Raw genomic sequence first — 14,626 nt, 5'->3', positions numbered from 1 at the left:
ATAAGTGATAGAGGGCGATACGATTCACATTTGTTGGGCTGTGTGTCTGGCTTCAGTAGCACTATGAGGAGGGCCTCCTGTAGTGTTGGTGGTAGGGTTTATTCCGTGTAGAGCATAAGAAGGTGCGGCGCCAACAGATCAGCAAATTCTTTGTAGAATTCGCCACACAGTCTACCCTGGCCTGGCGCTTTTCAGTTAGGTAAAGAGTGTATGACTTCAGTCACTTCTTCCACGTCCAATGGCTGCAGCGGATATTCATGCTGTCCATCTGATAGCCATGCCAGGGCAATTTCATCAAGGTAGCTGTTAAAGTCTCTTTCCGAGGGGGCCACTTTGGAGTCATATAAGTTCTAGTAATATGTTGAGAACTATCTGATATTCCCAGTTGTATCATATTGATCTGTGCCGTCCTGATCAGTTATCTTTGCTATTGGCTTGTTTCCGCTGACTGGGAATATCTTAGCCACCAGCATGATGCCTGGTCGCACACTAGCCCCATAGGTTCAAACCAAGGATCGCTTGAATATATAGTGCTCCCCTCTGTGCTATGTCGTTGTATTGTGTGACATTGTCTCTGATCTCCTACAGAGTGCTCATTTTCCACTATGCCACTAATTCCCTTTCTAGGGACTTCAGTTTGTTTTCCATCGTATTTGGCCCCCCTCACTGATCGGTTAGTATGCCTACAGATTACCCATATTGTAACTTAAATGCCTCTCACAGCGTGGTTGTCTCCTCTACTGAGCCCATGTTTATGACAAATATTCTATTATAGCTTGTTTTATAGTGTCCTTGTATATTGGGTCGATTAGTGCAGTTGCGTTAAAGCTCCAAAGATGGTGTGATTGTGTCTGTGTTGATATTACTAAATCTAACTTTACTGGGTTGTGGTCGGACAATAAACCTAAATAATTTACTATTCTAACTCCAAACACAACATAATTCGGGGAAAGTGCTGGACAGTAAACCATTATAATTTACTATTCTAACTCCAAGTAAAATATAACTCAGGAAAAGTGCTGGACAGTAAACCATAATAATTTACTATTCCAACTCCAAACGCAACAGTGTACTATGATTGGGCCCCAGCCGTGCGTCAGCAATGTCAGCGCGCTGGACGCAGAGTTCACAGCGACTGACGGAGCCGGGTGAAGGGCACCGAGTGGAGGTACTATGTTGTGAACGTTTCAGATGGATACAAAGGGAGCAAACCTACATTTAAACATTCTAAGGAAGTTGAAGCCATTCTTGTGAGTCGACGATTTCAAACAGGCTGTACTAGCACTAGTTATCCCCCGTGTGGATTATGGTATTGTCTCTTTATGCGGCCTCCCAAAAGCGACTACAGCCCCCCTTAGAGCATCATAAACGCTGCAGCAAGACTCATCACCAGCTCGAAAAGAAGTTCCCACATCTCCCCTTACCTAAAATTCTTGAATTGGCTCCCCTTTGAAGCAAGAATCCAGCTAAAAATTGCTTGCATGACTCATAAGGCCTTACACCACAAGGCACCCATCCACCTCGCACAGAAATTGTCAATCTCTGGTGGCTCAAGGTCCTCTAGGGGTGCGGATAACCTTCTACTGAAACCTCAAAGATTCAATTAAAAAAAAACATATAAACGATCCTTCTCTGGGATGGCGCCTAGGATTTGGAATACTCTTCCCCCTGAAACTAGATTGAATTCTTCTTTCGTATCTTTCAAAAAGGAAGTAAAAGCGATTCTCATGGCAAAATTTACCTGACTACTCTACCCGGTCCTGAACCTTTCGCATCCAAGACTCGTTGCTTAGGTTCTATGAAGACTTATGATCACAGGCTTCGGTACTTTACGACTTTTATGTGTTAAATTTTATTTATCTCATGCTTGTTCGCTATATTGTGTTTTGCTATTCTTTATGTATATTCAACTCTGTTCATTGTAAAGCGCTCTGATATCCGCAAGGATCTTGTTCGCGCTCTATAAAACCTTCTAAATAAAATGAATAAATAAAATAAAGTGCTGGACAGTAAACCATAATATTTACTATCCTAACTCCAAGTCCACATAACTCAGGGAAAGTGCTGGACAGAAAAACATAACAATTTACTATTCTAAATCCAAACACAACATAACTCAGGGAAAGTGCTGGACAATAAACCATAATAATTTACTATTCTAACTCCAAGTCCAATATAACTCATAGAAAGTGCTGGACAGTAAACCATAATCATTTACTATTCTAACTCCAAACGCAACATAACTCGGGGAAAGTGCTGGACAGTAAACCATTATAATTTACTATTCTAACTCCAAGTCCAATATAACTCAGGGAAAATGCTGGACAGTAAACCATAATAATGTACTATTCTAACTGCAAGTCCAATATAACTCATAGAAAGTGCTGGACATTAAACCATAATAATTTAGTATTCTAACTCCAAACGCAACATAACTGAGGCAAAGTGCTGGACAGTAAACCATAATAATGTAATATTCTAACTCCAAGTCCAATATAACTCATGGAAAGTGCTAGACATCAAACCGTAATAAAATTTAATTTTTTAAATTCGCAATTAAAAGTTCAACATTTAATCTATTTTTTTAATTCTAATTATTTAAATGTCAAAAAAATGTTACACACCATTTTTATAGTACTACCCACCCTTATCACCTATGAATACAACATTCCAACGCTAAATTATAGACACATTTTATTAATATATATAACATAATTTCATTAAATATTACATTTCTAATTACAAATTAAACATTTCGAAAAAGTAATTTTTTTACTTCTAATTTTATAATTTTCTATACATTTTCACACATTTTTAAATTACCCACTCTTATCCCCTATAAACCCAACAACCCGCTCCTAAAATATTTACTAAAATTCAAAATTAATACATAATTTAAATTTATATTTTTAAATTACTACTCACCCTTAACCCCTATATATACTAAACATCCCACTCCTAAAAAATACACTAAAAATAAAAAAATATTTAGAAAATAACATTTACTATTTACATTAAAACATTAAAAATATTAAAACCATAGCATAACTATTAAACAAAAAAAAGTATCCATTATAAACATAATATCGATATAAATTACATTGATATTAATTTCAACTATATTTACTTCATCGATATTTTAAAATGTCGATATTCAACACAGACAACATTCTTACCTTGATATTTCTGCATCTCGATATTTCCCCATCGATATTCTTGCAATACACCATCCTGCCTATATTTAGACATAACCCATCCAGTCCAAATATAGGCATGTATACTTCCACTAGTGCCAAAAAGCCACACCAATTTCTTGGAAAACTCGGCTTCAGCAGTCAGAGAAATCCCCTTACTTGAATATTGATTTTCCTAGAAACCAAATCATGGCATTTTCAAAGAACTACCATTCCCTTGGGGTTCTTTGGTGACGTTATTATGTCCGACTTTACGTCAAACAAGGCACCTTCAAGGTTTAAATATGCCTACACTTGCCCTTGCAAAGATGCGGTGGTTCGGAGTAGCTCGACTATCTACTTGCCCGACGCAGCTCGCTACAGCAAGTACCGAAGGAAGCCGACCCTCCAGCTGACGCACTGACAGAGAGGCTCCCTTTTTTGAGCTTAGAATCCAGCTCCAGTGTTTCCGAGCTCCCCTTGTGGGGTGTTGGGAAATTGAGTCCAAAGACAACGATACCAGCCCTCCTTCATTCTAAAACCAAGATACGGAGCTGCTTAGACCCTAAAAGAACTAGTCTTGGTTATATTCTTGGCAAAAACAGACTAAACCTATGCTACACCCCAATTACTTCTTCCCTTGTACTAGACTTAGGTTAGGTACATTTGGGGTAGGCATATTTTAGAAGCACCAGTTGAGTACTTTTTAGCCTTCATTATTTATGTATGTATTTATCTATGTCTAGGAGCCATACAATGCTTTTACAGTATTATTTCATAATACTCTTCTTACTGTATGCATTATACTTTGCAAACAGTATTACGATTGTAGCAGTTCACTTTACTTGCATGAGAAAGAAGACAGTTCAATAAACCTTTTATTAAAAACGCCCATCTCTCTATTTCTCTGCACCTCTGATGAAAGAAGCATGCACGGTTGACTGAGTGAAATATCTATTGTATCCACGACTCTGAAGATCAGTTTTATTCTTGGGGAAACAAAGTTGGCATGTTTATGCGGTTGTCAGAAACTAATCCCTTCTTGTTTTTTCGAGAAAGTCTCTAGTGACCTCTGAGCTAGCTGTCACTCACAATACAGTCTAATATATTCGATAGAGACCTAGTCGACCTAAGTCCTACATCAAATCTATAGGATATATTATTCCAATGCGGAGAGCCTATTAAGAATATAGGAACTACACTACATTTTTACTGAGGAAACTGTATGGGAAAAGGTTGGAAAAGGATTTGGCAAAGTGGGGAGTTGGTTTGCAAATCTTGGAAAGGGATTTCTTGGTTATGTGTTGAAGCCTCTTATCATAGACGTGGCATGTGTGATTGGATTGTCGGGTTTAATCAGAGCTTATTAATGGTATAAGTCTGGTAGATTGGAAAGATCTCTGAGAATGCAAGAGAGACAAATGTAGAGACTGCAGGACAGGCAATATCAGAATTTGAAAAACATAAGGTTGCTCAGGAGAGGTAGAATGGTAACAAGTTCTGTTTAAGTCAGTTCTTACCCTTAATGGTGATGTATTGTGTGATGACACAAGTCATCAAAGTGGGGGCTGATAGAGCGCCATGATGTTTGAAAAATTGTAGGGGTGCACTATAACCGCCTGTAGTCAGCACCCGCATATCTAGAGGACATTATAAATGTTTGGTTTAGAAATATAGGACTAATCGAAAGCGTTGCAAAATATAAAATCATGCTCATATCATTTATTGATTAATGTAGTGCTTAATTGAGAGAATAATGCTTTAAGTAATTTAGGGTTAATCTCTTTGTGTATGTAATGTGTTTGGAGGTTAGACGTGCCATGTTAAAGTTGCATGTGTAGTTTGCTTAATGAGAAATGTAACGTTTTAACATGAGAATAATGTTCGTTAACACAGAGAATAATTTTAGGATTTATTAATGAAATGTTAATGTTGTTGTATTAAATATACATTTAAAAGAGTAAAGGCCTGAGAGAAGAAACGTTAGCAAAGGCCTAACTGTCATTTTCTTAGCATGACTAGAAATGTCAAGCTGGAAAAATGCTTTGGGAAAGAAACTTATAGTTGCAGCTGGATTTCGAATTGTAATTTGGGGCATGCAGAGGGATCGTTCTCATGCATTTCTTTTGCAGGTGCAGGGCCGAGGAGATCGTTAGGTAGAATAAGTCATTGTTTAGAAGTTAGATTAGTATGAGTGAGAACGAAAAGAATGTGCTGGTAGGTCCGGTTGCAACATTAGGCGGACAAGGTGCCTGGGACCCAAGGACACAGCAAGGGTTTCTGGAAGAAGAAGGTGTGACACTGGAAACGTACAAGGGGCTGTACCTGCTGAAAGAGGATTGCCAGGGGCGCGTTCATTGTTTTTGGGATTTTGTATTAGGGAAAGTGCCCCTAGGGTGGAGAGTTAGTTCAGTCTTAGTGAAGCTAGGGTTAGGGTCAGTTGGGTTTAGACTGGGTCCTGTCTAAGGCAGTCCAATTGGATGTGCAGTTAAACAAGAGTCTTAGTTTTAACTAGGCAAGAGAAATTAAGGAGCATCTTTGAGGGAGCTCGTAGTCTAGGCTACTTACCTGGAAGGTGAATGCGCTTCTTAGGGAGCCTTCACAGCTGACACCTTTTCCCTTGCCTGGGAGGTATGTTAAGTAGGAATGTCACTTCAGAGTTAATGTAGGGACAGACTAATCTTTTCTCTCCGCACAACAGATGCCGTCCAGTTTTCAAGCAGGCATGGTGATTGCGTGTCTAATGCTGATAGAATTAACTCTGCTTTTCATTTTGAGTTGTCTGAGATTCTTGCGTACGATTATGTTTGTATTAGTTCCAGTTTACTTCTTGAACCTTGGCTGAGGTGCTTGTATGTCCAGTTATTTTTGGCTCTGTAATAAATTCTTAAACTTTCTTTTGGAGTCCGTGGTCCTTCAGACTAAATATATTGATTTGGAAATTTGTCAAAGTATATTGACTTTAAAAGATCTCCCTTCCCACTTCCAAGCAGACTAAAGAGATCTGTCGACCTGGGGATTCCTCGGAGTGGTAAGGTAAAAACCTAGGTGGGAATCCCAGCGTCATCCTCTGATTCCTAGATGTTTCTGTTAAACTGGCTGCATTTGTCTAGGACAACTATGTTACCATGTTTAAATTGCAGAGTGTCGGTGGCCTATGGTCTCCAGGAGTTGGTGTAAACCCTGCTGTCTTTGGATAGGATTTCCAGGTTATTTTAATTAAACTACTGAGTATAAGTGGCCTCCAGTATCTGTGTGTTGTAAAAAGTCTGTTGTTTTTCTCTGGTATGTGTAGGTTGCTATATTTAACTTACTGATTGTTAGTGTCTTCTTGGCCCTGGGAGTTGTTAAACCTGTTGTGTTTGTTAAAATATCTAGGCTATTATATTTAAATTTCTGTTTCTTAGTAGCCTCTTTTTCATGGTTATTGCTGTGTTGCCTGTTGACTGTCTTGGGCTGGACCATCTGCTTTGACATTTTTAAGTTGTTAGTTATTGATTCCTAATGGACTTCAAATGCAGTTGAAGCCCACAGTAAGATCAGATCCTGCTGTTGTAACTGGGGTGTTAAAAAGTAGGTACACCTGTGGTCTGACAGTTTCATCGGGCAAGAAGTATTATCGCTCTTATATTTGGACATACAATGGTTCAGAGATGTCATTCCTACTATTTGTAGCACACTAAAAAATAATTGGTTGTGTAAAAACTGTCTGGTTCTCCACAAAGGATGACAAAGGTACTCCATGGCGTTCATGCCACATGTATGAAACAACCCTGTAGTGAATACAAGATGCAGATAACTATAAGTTTGTTTGGATGGGCCATTCGGCTATAGTGTAAGGAAGATCTCTGCTCTAGGTTGGTTTTGAACAAATATGTTTTTTGTCTTACACCATTTCTACATTTATTCGATTATGCTCTAACTAATTTTACAAGAACTCAAACTAACGGAGTCCCTCATCTGAGCAACTCACTGGACCCTGGTCTTGGCCACAGCGAGACGAAAAGCATAATTCTCTCTTAAGGCCATGCAGCAGGTTTTTTGAATAATTTAGGCACACATTCTGTCAATGCACTGAAAGTGTACTGTACGGCACCATAAACATGATGGTGTAATTCAAAATAATTTTCAATATCTTTTGATTTCAAAACAAATTCTTGAAAGTGGAATTTTCTCTTTGAAAGTAAACACAATAGCGCCATTTTTTATGGTGTGGGGATCAACAAAATATTTGTATTTTTACTTACCGCCACATTTTGGAAGGCGATGTATGAAAGAAAAAACTGAGTATTTGTCTGCCCATAAATAGGATGAGAGGAGAAAGGCCAAATCTACTCGACTCTAAATAAGCTCAGTTTATTGCTGAACCCTAAATCAGGGCCTTGATCCTTTTTACTTCACTCTCTGAAACCTTGGAGATCTCACACGTCCTGGCATCAAATCATGTCTTGTTTACTATCACCCTATCATATAACATTTTTTAGTGGTGATGCCATGTTTTTACAGTGCCCTTCAGAAGGTGTGTGCCGCGAATATCGATTTAGGAATCTCATTGGCACCAAATTTCTTTCCACACAATATCGAAGGACAAAATATCGCAAAGTATAGCAGTCAGGTTTACCTAAAGAAGCAATGTTTAAAGCATTTGTGCAACACACACACACACACACAGTAATAAAATGAAAACACCACAACATGACTCCACACCATTTTAGAAAAATAGACAATAATTGTATGAATAAATCAAGCCCAAAACTATAAAAATTCAGTAGAAGTTGAGTTATGAATTTGAAAAAAATAAAGAGTCCTGCGCTTATTATCTGGTTGCGCTGGACCAGGGCAAAGTCAATAGCTCGGGTCGACCACGATAGAGCACAGGCTGGCTACAGGACCCACCCAGATCTCAGTGAAAAAGTACCTTGTCCTGGTCACAATAGCTAGATGTGGGGCACAGTCGAGGTGAGTCAATGTCGATCCCGTAGGGGTGATGATGCATCTGTTCTGTTGACAAAGTGCTGAGGCCATGATGCGTTGGTTACTGATATGATGAGCTGGGATTCTCCACATGGTCAGTTAAAGGATTTGTCGATCTCTGTAGACCGCTGAGGCGGCGAAGCGTGGTTCTGTGAGTCGATTTCTGCAGATGCTGTGGCGGTTCCAATGCAATGCACCGGGTTATGCTCCTGCCCCCAGAGACAATGCATTGATTTCTGCTCACGCAGTCAGGGATGCATTAATGCCTCTGAAGCAAGTATCTGGGTCAACTTCCGGTGAACCATGCACAAGAGCAGGGGTAGTGACTTTGATTTCCCTGAGTCTTAACAACAGAAGGAAAGTCAACAAGCCCTTTGAGAACACTTTGGTGTGCAAGACAGGGTCCAGCTCTCCCTCAGGAGGATCGGCAGCAGGAAGCATGGCAGCACAACAGAAAAGAAATCCTTCCAGGTCAGCAGTCCAGCAGAGTGTCAGTCATTGATGCAGCACCACAGTTTTTCTGACAGACTCCAGTTGTCGTTCTAGAAGTGTCTGGTTTGGTGGAATCAGAGACCCAGTTGTGCCTATGAAGTATCAGTGACTTCAATGCAGGTTCTATGAAGTGCACAGTGGTCCTATCTTCCCAGCCCTGGCTCCAGACTATCAGAATAGGGTAATCAGCCCTTGGTGTGGGAACAGGGCACTGCCTATTCAGGTGTAAGTTTCAGACCGTCCCTTCCTGCTCACGAAGAGCCGTCAGAACGCAGATGAGTACTTGTACACACCTAACCTTCTTGTGTTTTTGACTGTCTATAAGGAATGCACAAAATGTAGTTGTCACCCGCCCCAGACATGTATTGAAGACAGGCTGCAAGTACTCAGAGGTGTAAGATCAGAGAAATGTCCACTTTCTAAATGTCGCATTTCCAGAATTGTAATGTCAAATCAAATGTTATGAGCAAGGGGATTTGTTGTTACCATTACAGAGATATAACACATGACATCGTTACTCCTCTAATCAAGAATTACAGCTTAAAGGTGTATTAAGGAATTCCCAAAGGTAACCTATGAGAGAAGTAGGCCTCACAGTGGTGACCAATTTATTTAGTAGTATTGCACTACCAGGACATGCAAAACGTTACATGTCCTACCTTTCCCTTATACAACGCCCAGTGCCTAGTGGCTACTTCGGGCCTACTTTAGGGGTGATGCATGTGTAATAAAGGAGGCGTTTAAGTCTTGGCAATGGGTTTTAAAAGCCAAGCCAAAGTGGCAGTAAAACTGCACAAACAGGCTCCTTAGTGGCAGGCCTGAGACAGGCTTAAAGGGCTACATGTGTGGGTGGCACAATCAGTGCTGCAGGCCCACTAGTAGCATTTCGTTTGTAGCCCCTAGGTAAATGGTATACCACTTTACAAGGGACTTACAAGTCAATTACATATGGCACTTGTATATACACACCAATGTTAATATGTTTAGGGGAGAAGAACTTTATCAATGGTCAGCAGTGGCAAAGTGCTCAGAGTTCTCAGGTTAAAATAAAATCAGCAAAAAGAGGAGGTAAGCAAGGAAAACGTTTAAGGGAAGACCACCCTAAGGCTGACAGGTCTAACATGTACCTTGACCATACATTTATATCCTCAAGGTCCATAGATATGGACATAGTAACAGTAACTCTATACTTCCTCTATACACACATAGCTTATGTTGTCTCTCAATTTTCTGTCCAGGATATTAGTGTTTCTTGATATTTCTAGCCTCAATATTCCGTAATACAATACCTTCGGAACAAGCTGTAGAATAATCCTATTTTTAGAAGAGTAACATAAATCTTTTTTTTATTGCCTACGAGAGGAAACAGCTTCTGTGGGAGGATATTCAAAATCTAGATGCTAGTGCTCAAGGGCTTAAGCAATGGGCTTTGTCACAACAAAATCAAATGTGAGGATAACAATGAAAAGGTAGCTTTGTACATTGCAAAGAATCACAATAACGTTTGATAATGGATATTCACATTACCTCCCGGTGCTGAATCCACGACAAGCAGCAGCGTGCAGACAAACGCAGCTGTAAGTGCAGCTTTCATTCTGCGAATACAAAAACAAATCTTTTAACAATTTAGATTTGATTGAAATTGGAATGGACATATAAGAACAGAAAACTATTTACATTTAATGTAAATGAACTATGGCAGAATTCCACCAGTAAATCGTCATTGGTGGAGGAGTGGGAGTCCTTCATAAGTTTGTAAAGAAAGGCTCTGGTATGTTAACTATGTATCTCAATGCTTTGTCATCAAGTAGTCCTTGAAGGGCATTTTACAGGAGGCTCATGCAGGGTGTATTTCCTGCTGATGTGTGTCCTTTAAATCAGACAGACTTCTGGTTTAGCAAAGACCTTTTGATTTCACTAAAATTATTGCAACTGGCTTACGTCATTGTGAGTGACAAGCATTCTCGCCCTTTCACATGGGGCACATCCACCTTAAAAGTAGTACCCTTTGGTGCCAGGGACTCCTATGGCAATGTATACTTTTGGAGAACCAAAGCTATGTTTGATTTTCAAAAATATTGGTGAGTGGCCAGCAGCCCCCAGCGATCATTTTTTACGAAAACTGACAAAACAAAAAAACAACATTTAATAAAGCCAAAAAGGATTTCCTCCAGTGCCAGACCAAATACTTTCCCAATGCTAGTCTTTGTTTCAAATGAGAACTGCTGCACAGTGTATTCAAACTTCAGGGAGTAAAGAATACTTTTTGAAAGCCAGAAGGAGGAGAGGTTGACAGTCAATATTGGAGTTCACCAGAGTTTGCAGTAATATGTAAAGATCTTTTTTGCCCTGAATGTTTTAATGTGTCTTCATTGTCTGAGTTGATATCCTGCACTACTGGGCTTAAGTCAAGTTAGAGAGTTTCTATGGTATAGTTATGTAATGGTAACAGTGTTGGGTGTAAGAGAAAACATTGGATCTGGTGTGATCCAAAACCTTTTCATTTTAATAGAAATATGTAAACCTTCAAACCTACGTATGAACATGGTTTCTTCAGGCTGCCCTCTTCATCCATTGTTCAGTTGTACTGCCAATCAAACGTTTCTTCTGCCCACGATAAGACATAGCAAGGGTCAGTGATTAAGACCACTTCTGCTATTGGTTTCCTCATGTTTGAATGAAGGCATGCTGCACAAGAACAGTGTCCTCCCCCTCTGCCTCCCACACACGCACACTGAATGTAGTCCTGTTTAGGGCCAAGGACTGGTGAGCCAATGGGTCACTTTGTTTAAAAAAAAAGTATAAATATATATACTTTTTCATTTTGTGTGCGTTTTATAACTAATTATGTGAATCCATGGTACCCCAAACACTGCTACCAGGTCCTTACTGGTGCTTGCAGTGTGCCACATACCTGAAATGAACTGCAACCATGACCCCTATCTGAATGGGATTTTAAACTATTCAAAGGTGGCTGCAAAACCATGCACAGGGAAACATTGTGGGTGGCTTTAGGGAGCAGACAGTGTTTCAGTGGACTATTGCATGGCACCCCTGATGTCATCCAAGGCCCTAACATTTCTACTTTAAATGCAGCACCTATCCTTCTAAAGGCTACTTTAAAAAACATTTTTAGCAGACCTCCATCCGTGTATTTTCAGTCAGGTCATTTTATTTATTACTACCGCAGGTGCTTTTGTGAAGTTTGGTAAATGCAGATTTTATGATGTAACTAGTCCATTGATGACTTTGCAAAATGCAACTCTGCTTGCTAATAAAAAAAAAGGGTGATGAACGTAAGGCTTGAGTTAATCTCAACACTTTACGATCGGTCGAGCCACATTCCAGTCCATTGTTTTTCGCTCACTGTGCCAATCTAGACAGGAAGACCTGATATACGTAAATTACTTTTGGTTAAAGTCATTGCACTTAGGGGGTCTACTGCACACAAAACAAGGTGATGGAAGGAATGCACATTAGCCGATGTCCAATTGACACCTACTTCTTTCCAACCAAGAGTTCGTACAACAGGCGCTAGAGGGTGAATTGGGTGTGACAAAGACCAACACACCCCTGTATTTTCGGAGGTGTTATAGATAGTTTTTACATGTGAAGAGCAAAATGCGTGCACATGCAAATGCACATTTTTACAATTCTACCTCCTACAGATAATTCACACTGCAAACAATCTGCAGCAGCAAATGCGGAAGACTAAACATACCTCTGGAATCTACAGTCACAGGGAGTCCTGAGTGGGATCAACCGGATCTAGATTCTGCCCCGGTTTATAGGTACCATGCCATGACTTTAGGACCCCGGAATACAGGTTACAATAAACACATTTCCCCTCCAATCAGCTGACGAAATCCTAGCTCTAGATGAATCAAAAAAGTCAAAGCAAGGCTCCCGCCTACATGGCGTGATCACAAACCAGAAAGATGTCCCGCCTGTAGGCAAGGAAACATTTTCCACTACTCCCAGCAATAGTCTGGTGGGGATTGTTTGGCAGACTGAGAAATCCAGGGGGTCTTTTTACAGAAGGTGCCCTGGGGCATAGTTGGTATTGGTGCTGGTTTTTACTGAAAGGACTGCAGACACCACCTTCTGTGTCATTGATCCCAGGCAGGTGTCTCCTTTATGACATGGAGGCATGGGACCCATTAGAATGAGGGAACACCTCTCCCCTTGAGTGGTATTACAGATACAGGTACAAGAGCAATTTTGTGCCACCAAAGAAGTGGTTCCCAGTCAGGGCATCCCACTGAGGATGCCCCTTAGCAGGACCTCATGGGGTCCCAGGGATCTTCCCAGTCACCCTTGCATTGTGTCCAGTGACGCGCTTCACTACCTTTTGGGGGGTCCCTGCCTCATCGTCAACACGCTCCAAGTCCCTCTTTAAACAAATACAGAATGGCAGTCTCAATCCTCTTTCAATGCTGCGCTTGACGCAGCTGAGGCAGAATTGCCCCTGCTCTGGGGACAACACCTTTTTGATGTACTTTGGCACACTGCTCTGTCTGCTGTGGTTGTAGAAAAGTGTAGTACATATGACCCCACACATGGATAGTGTGCCCTGTTCCATAATACAACCCAGGTTTATATTTTCATTTTACCACCCTAAATGTAAATGCAGTTCAGGGGTCCATGGGCACTCGGCTTGTTTTGAATAAACATTGTTATTTCTCATTCTGAGGTACCCTCTTTCCATGAGTGACACCAATGTAGCTTTTATACTAGAGATTTCTGCTTGATACAGCTCTTAGAACCCCTCACATATACTGATGGTTACAGGATATCTAATACAACTATGTTAGTGTTGATTAGCTTTTATGGCTACCTCAGCTCCAAAAACGAATAAGCAGAGTGAGTCATTACCTGTATTGATGGGACCGACGGCTCTTCTGCAGATGTCTTTGGTTTCTGTTCTGCCTTAGATCCTAACACATGAAGCACACTCATTTATATAGCAGGTGATGTCTTACACAGAGCGATGCTATACTTGCATTGTCAATATACCATCTGTTATCTGTAAATACAGGTAAAACTTTAATGAGTACTTTCTTTGGAAATATTTTGACTAGAGGAACTTCATTTAGCATGACTCATTGACATGCAATGTTTGATTTGGCCTGTCAATCAGTCAATGGTGAATTACATACCTAAACAATGTTCCTGTGAGCAAACAGTCTCAAAAGTACCAGCTGTTTGCTGCGGTCCAGGTAGAAATATAGCTGACAGGGAAATTAAGGCTAAGCAAATATAAAGATGGAGTCAGAGTGAGAGGTCCATAAAAAAGGAAAAAAAGAATATCAGACACACGAGTTCATGAGGTGACAAGAAACAAAATGAACCAATAGAAAAAGCATAGAATTAGCACAATTCAGGTGTAAACTGTGAAGCAAGAGTAGCTAAATTATGTAGCAAGTCAAATGGTAATTATCATCATGTTATTTTATTAAAAACTAGGGACCTAATTCAAAAAGTTCTTTAAGACCATGAGGAATAGTTCAACTAAAGCACTAGTTCACATACTTAGAGAGTAACCCTTTTGCTGCCAGGCCCTACCCTGTGCCACACCTTTTTTTGGCTATTAGGGGTAGACGTTTGTCAGAAAATAAACATTTTCTACACATTTGTGGCATTTTACTGGGACTTTGCCTATTTTTCCTAGTTTTGTGCTTCACCCTCCTTCCAGTCAGTGGGAGAAATGAGTGTTAAACCAATAATGGCTCCTGGAAAGCTATATATTTCCGGAAAGTAGATACGATTTGGAATTCAGCACAGGGTCATTTGTGTAGATCCTTCAAGGTTTTTCTATAGAAAGTAACAGCTAACATTAAAATATTGAAATTGAGTCAAACGAAAAAACCATATGTGCCTACATTTTCTCCATTAACTCATTCTAACTATGGCAAATTATATAAAGCATTTAAGCATGGGCGGAAAATCCGTTACGCTCGCGGATTTTGCGGATTTTCGGTAAATTC

General features: G+C 40.1%; 1 protein-coding gene across 1 annotated transcript in view; it reads right to left on the bottom strand.

Moving 5' to 3' along the window:
• LOC147709547 (fucolectin-like) overlaps positions 1-13,614 on the bottom strand; it is a 234,577-nt gene extending 220,963 nt beyond the window's left edge. Inside the window, exons 1-2 of the mRNA XM_086928081.1 lie at positions 13,515-13,614; positions 10,167-10,234 (exon numbers count right to left, since the gene is read on the bottom strand). Of these exons, the coding sequence (XP_086784207.1) occupies positions 10,167-10,233 (67 nt within the window). The 5' untranslated portion in view covers position 10,234; positions 13,515-13,614. The remainder of the gene's footprint in view (positions 1-10,166; positions 10,235-13,514) is intronic.
• Between the last annotated feature and the right edge of the window lie 1,012 nt (positions 13,615-14,626).

This window comes from Lissotriton vulgaris, chromosome 6, assembly GCF_964263255.1.
Source record: "Lissotriton vulgaris chromosome 6, aLisVul1.2, whole genome shotgun sequence".
NCBI classification, from domain to species: Eukaryota; Metazoa; Chordata; class Amphibia; order Caudata; family Salamandridae; genus Lissotriton; species Lissotriton vulgaris.
The sequence above is the reverse complement of the archived record's forward strand: the minus strand, read 5'-3'. Positions and strand labels throughout refer to the sequence as shown.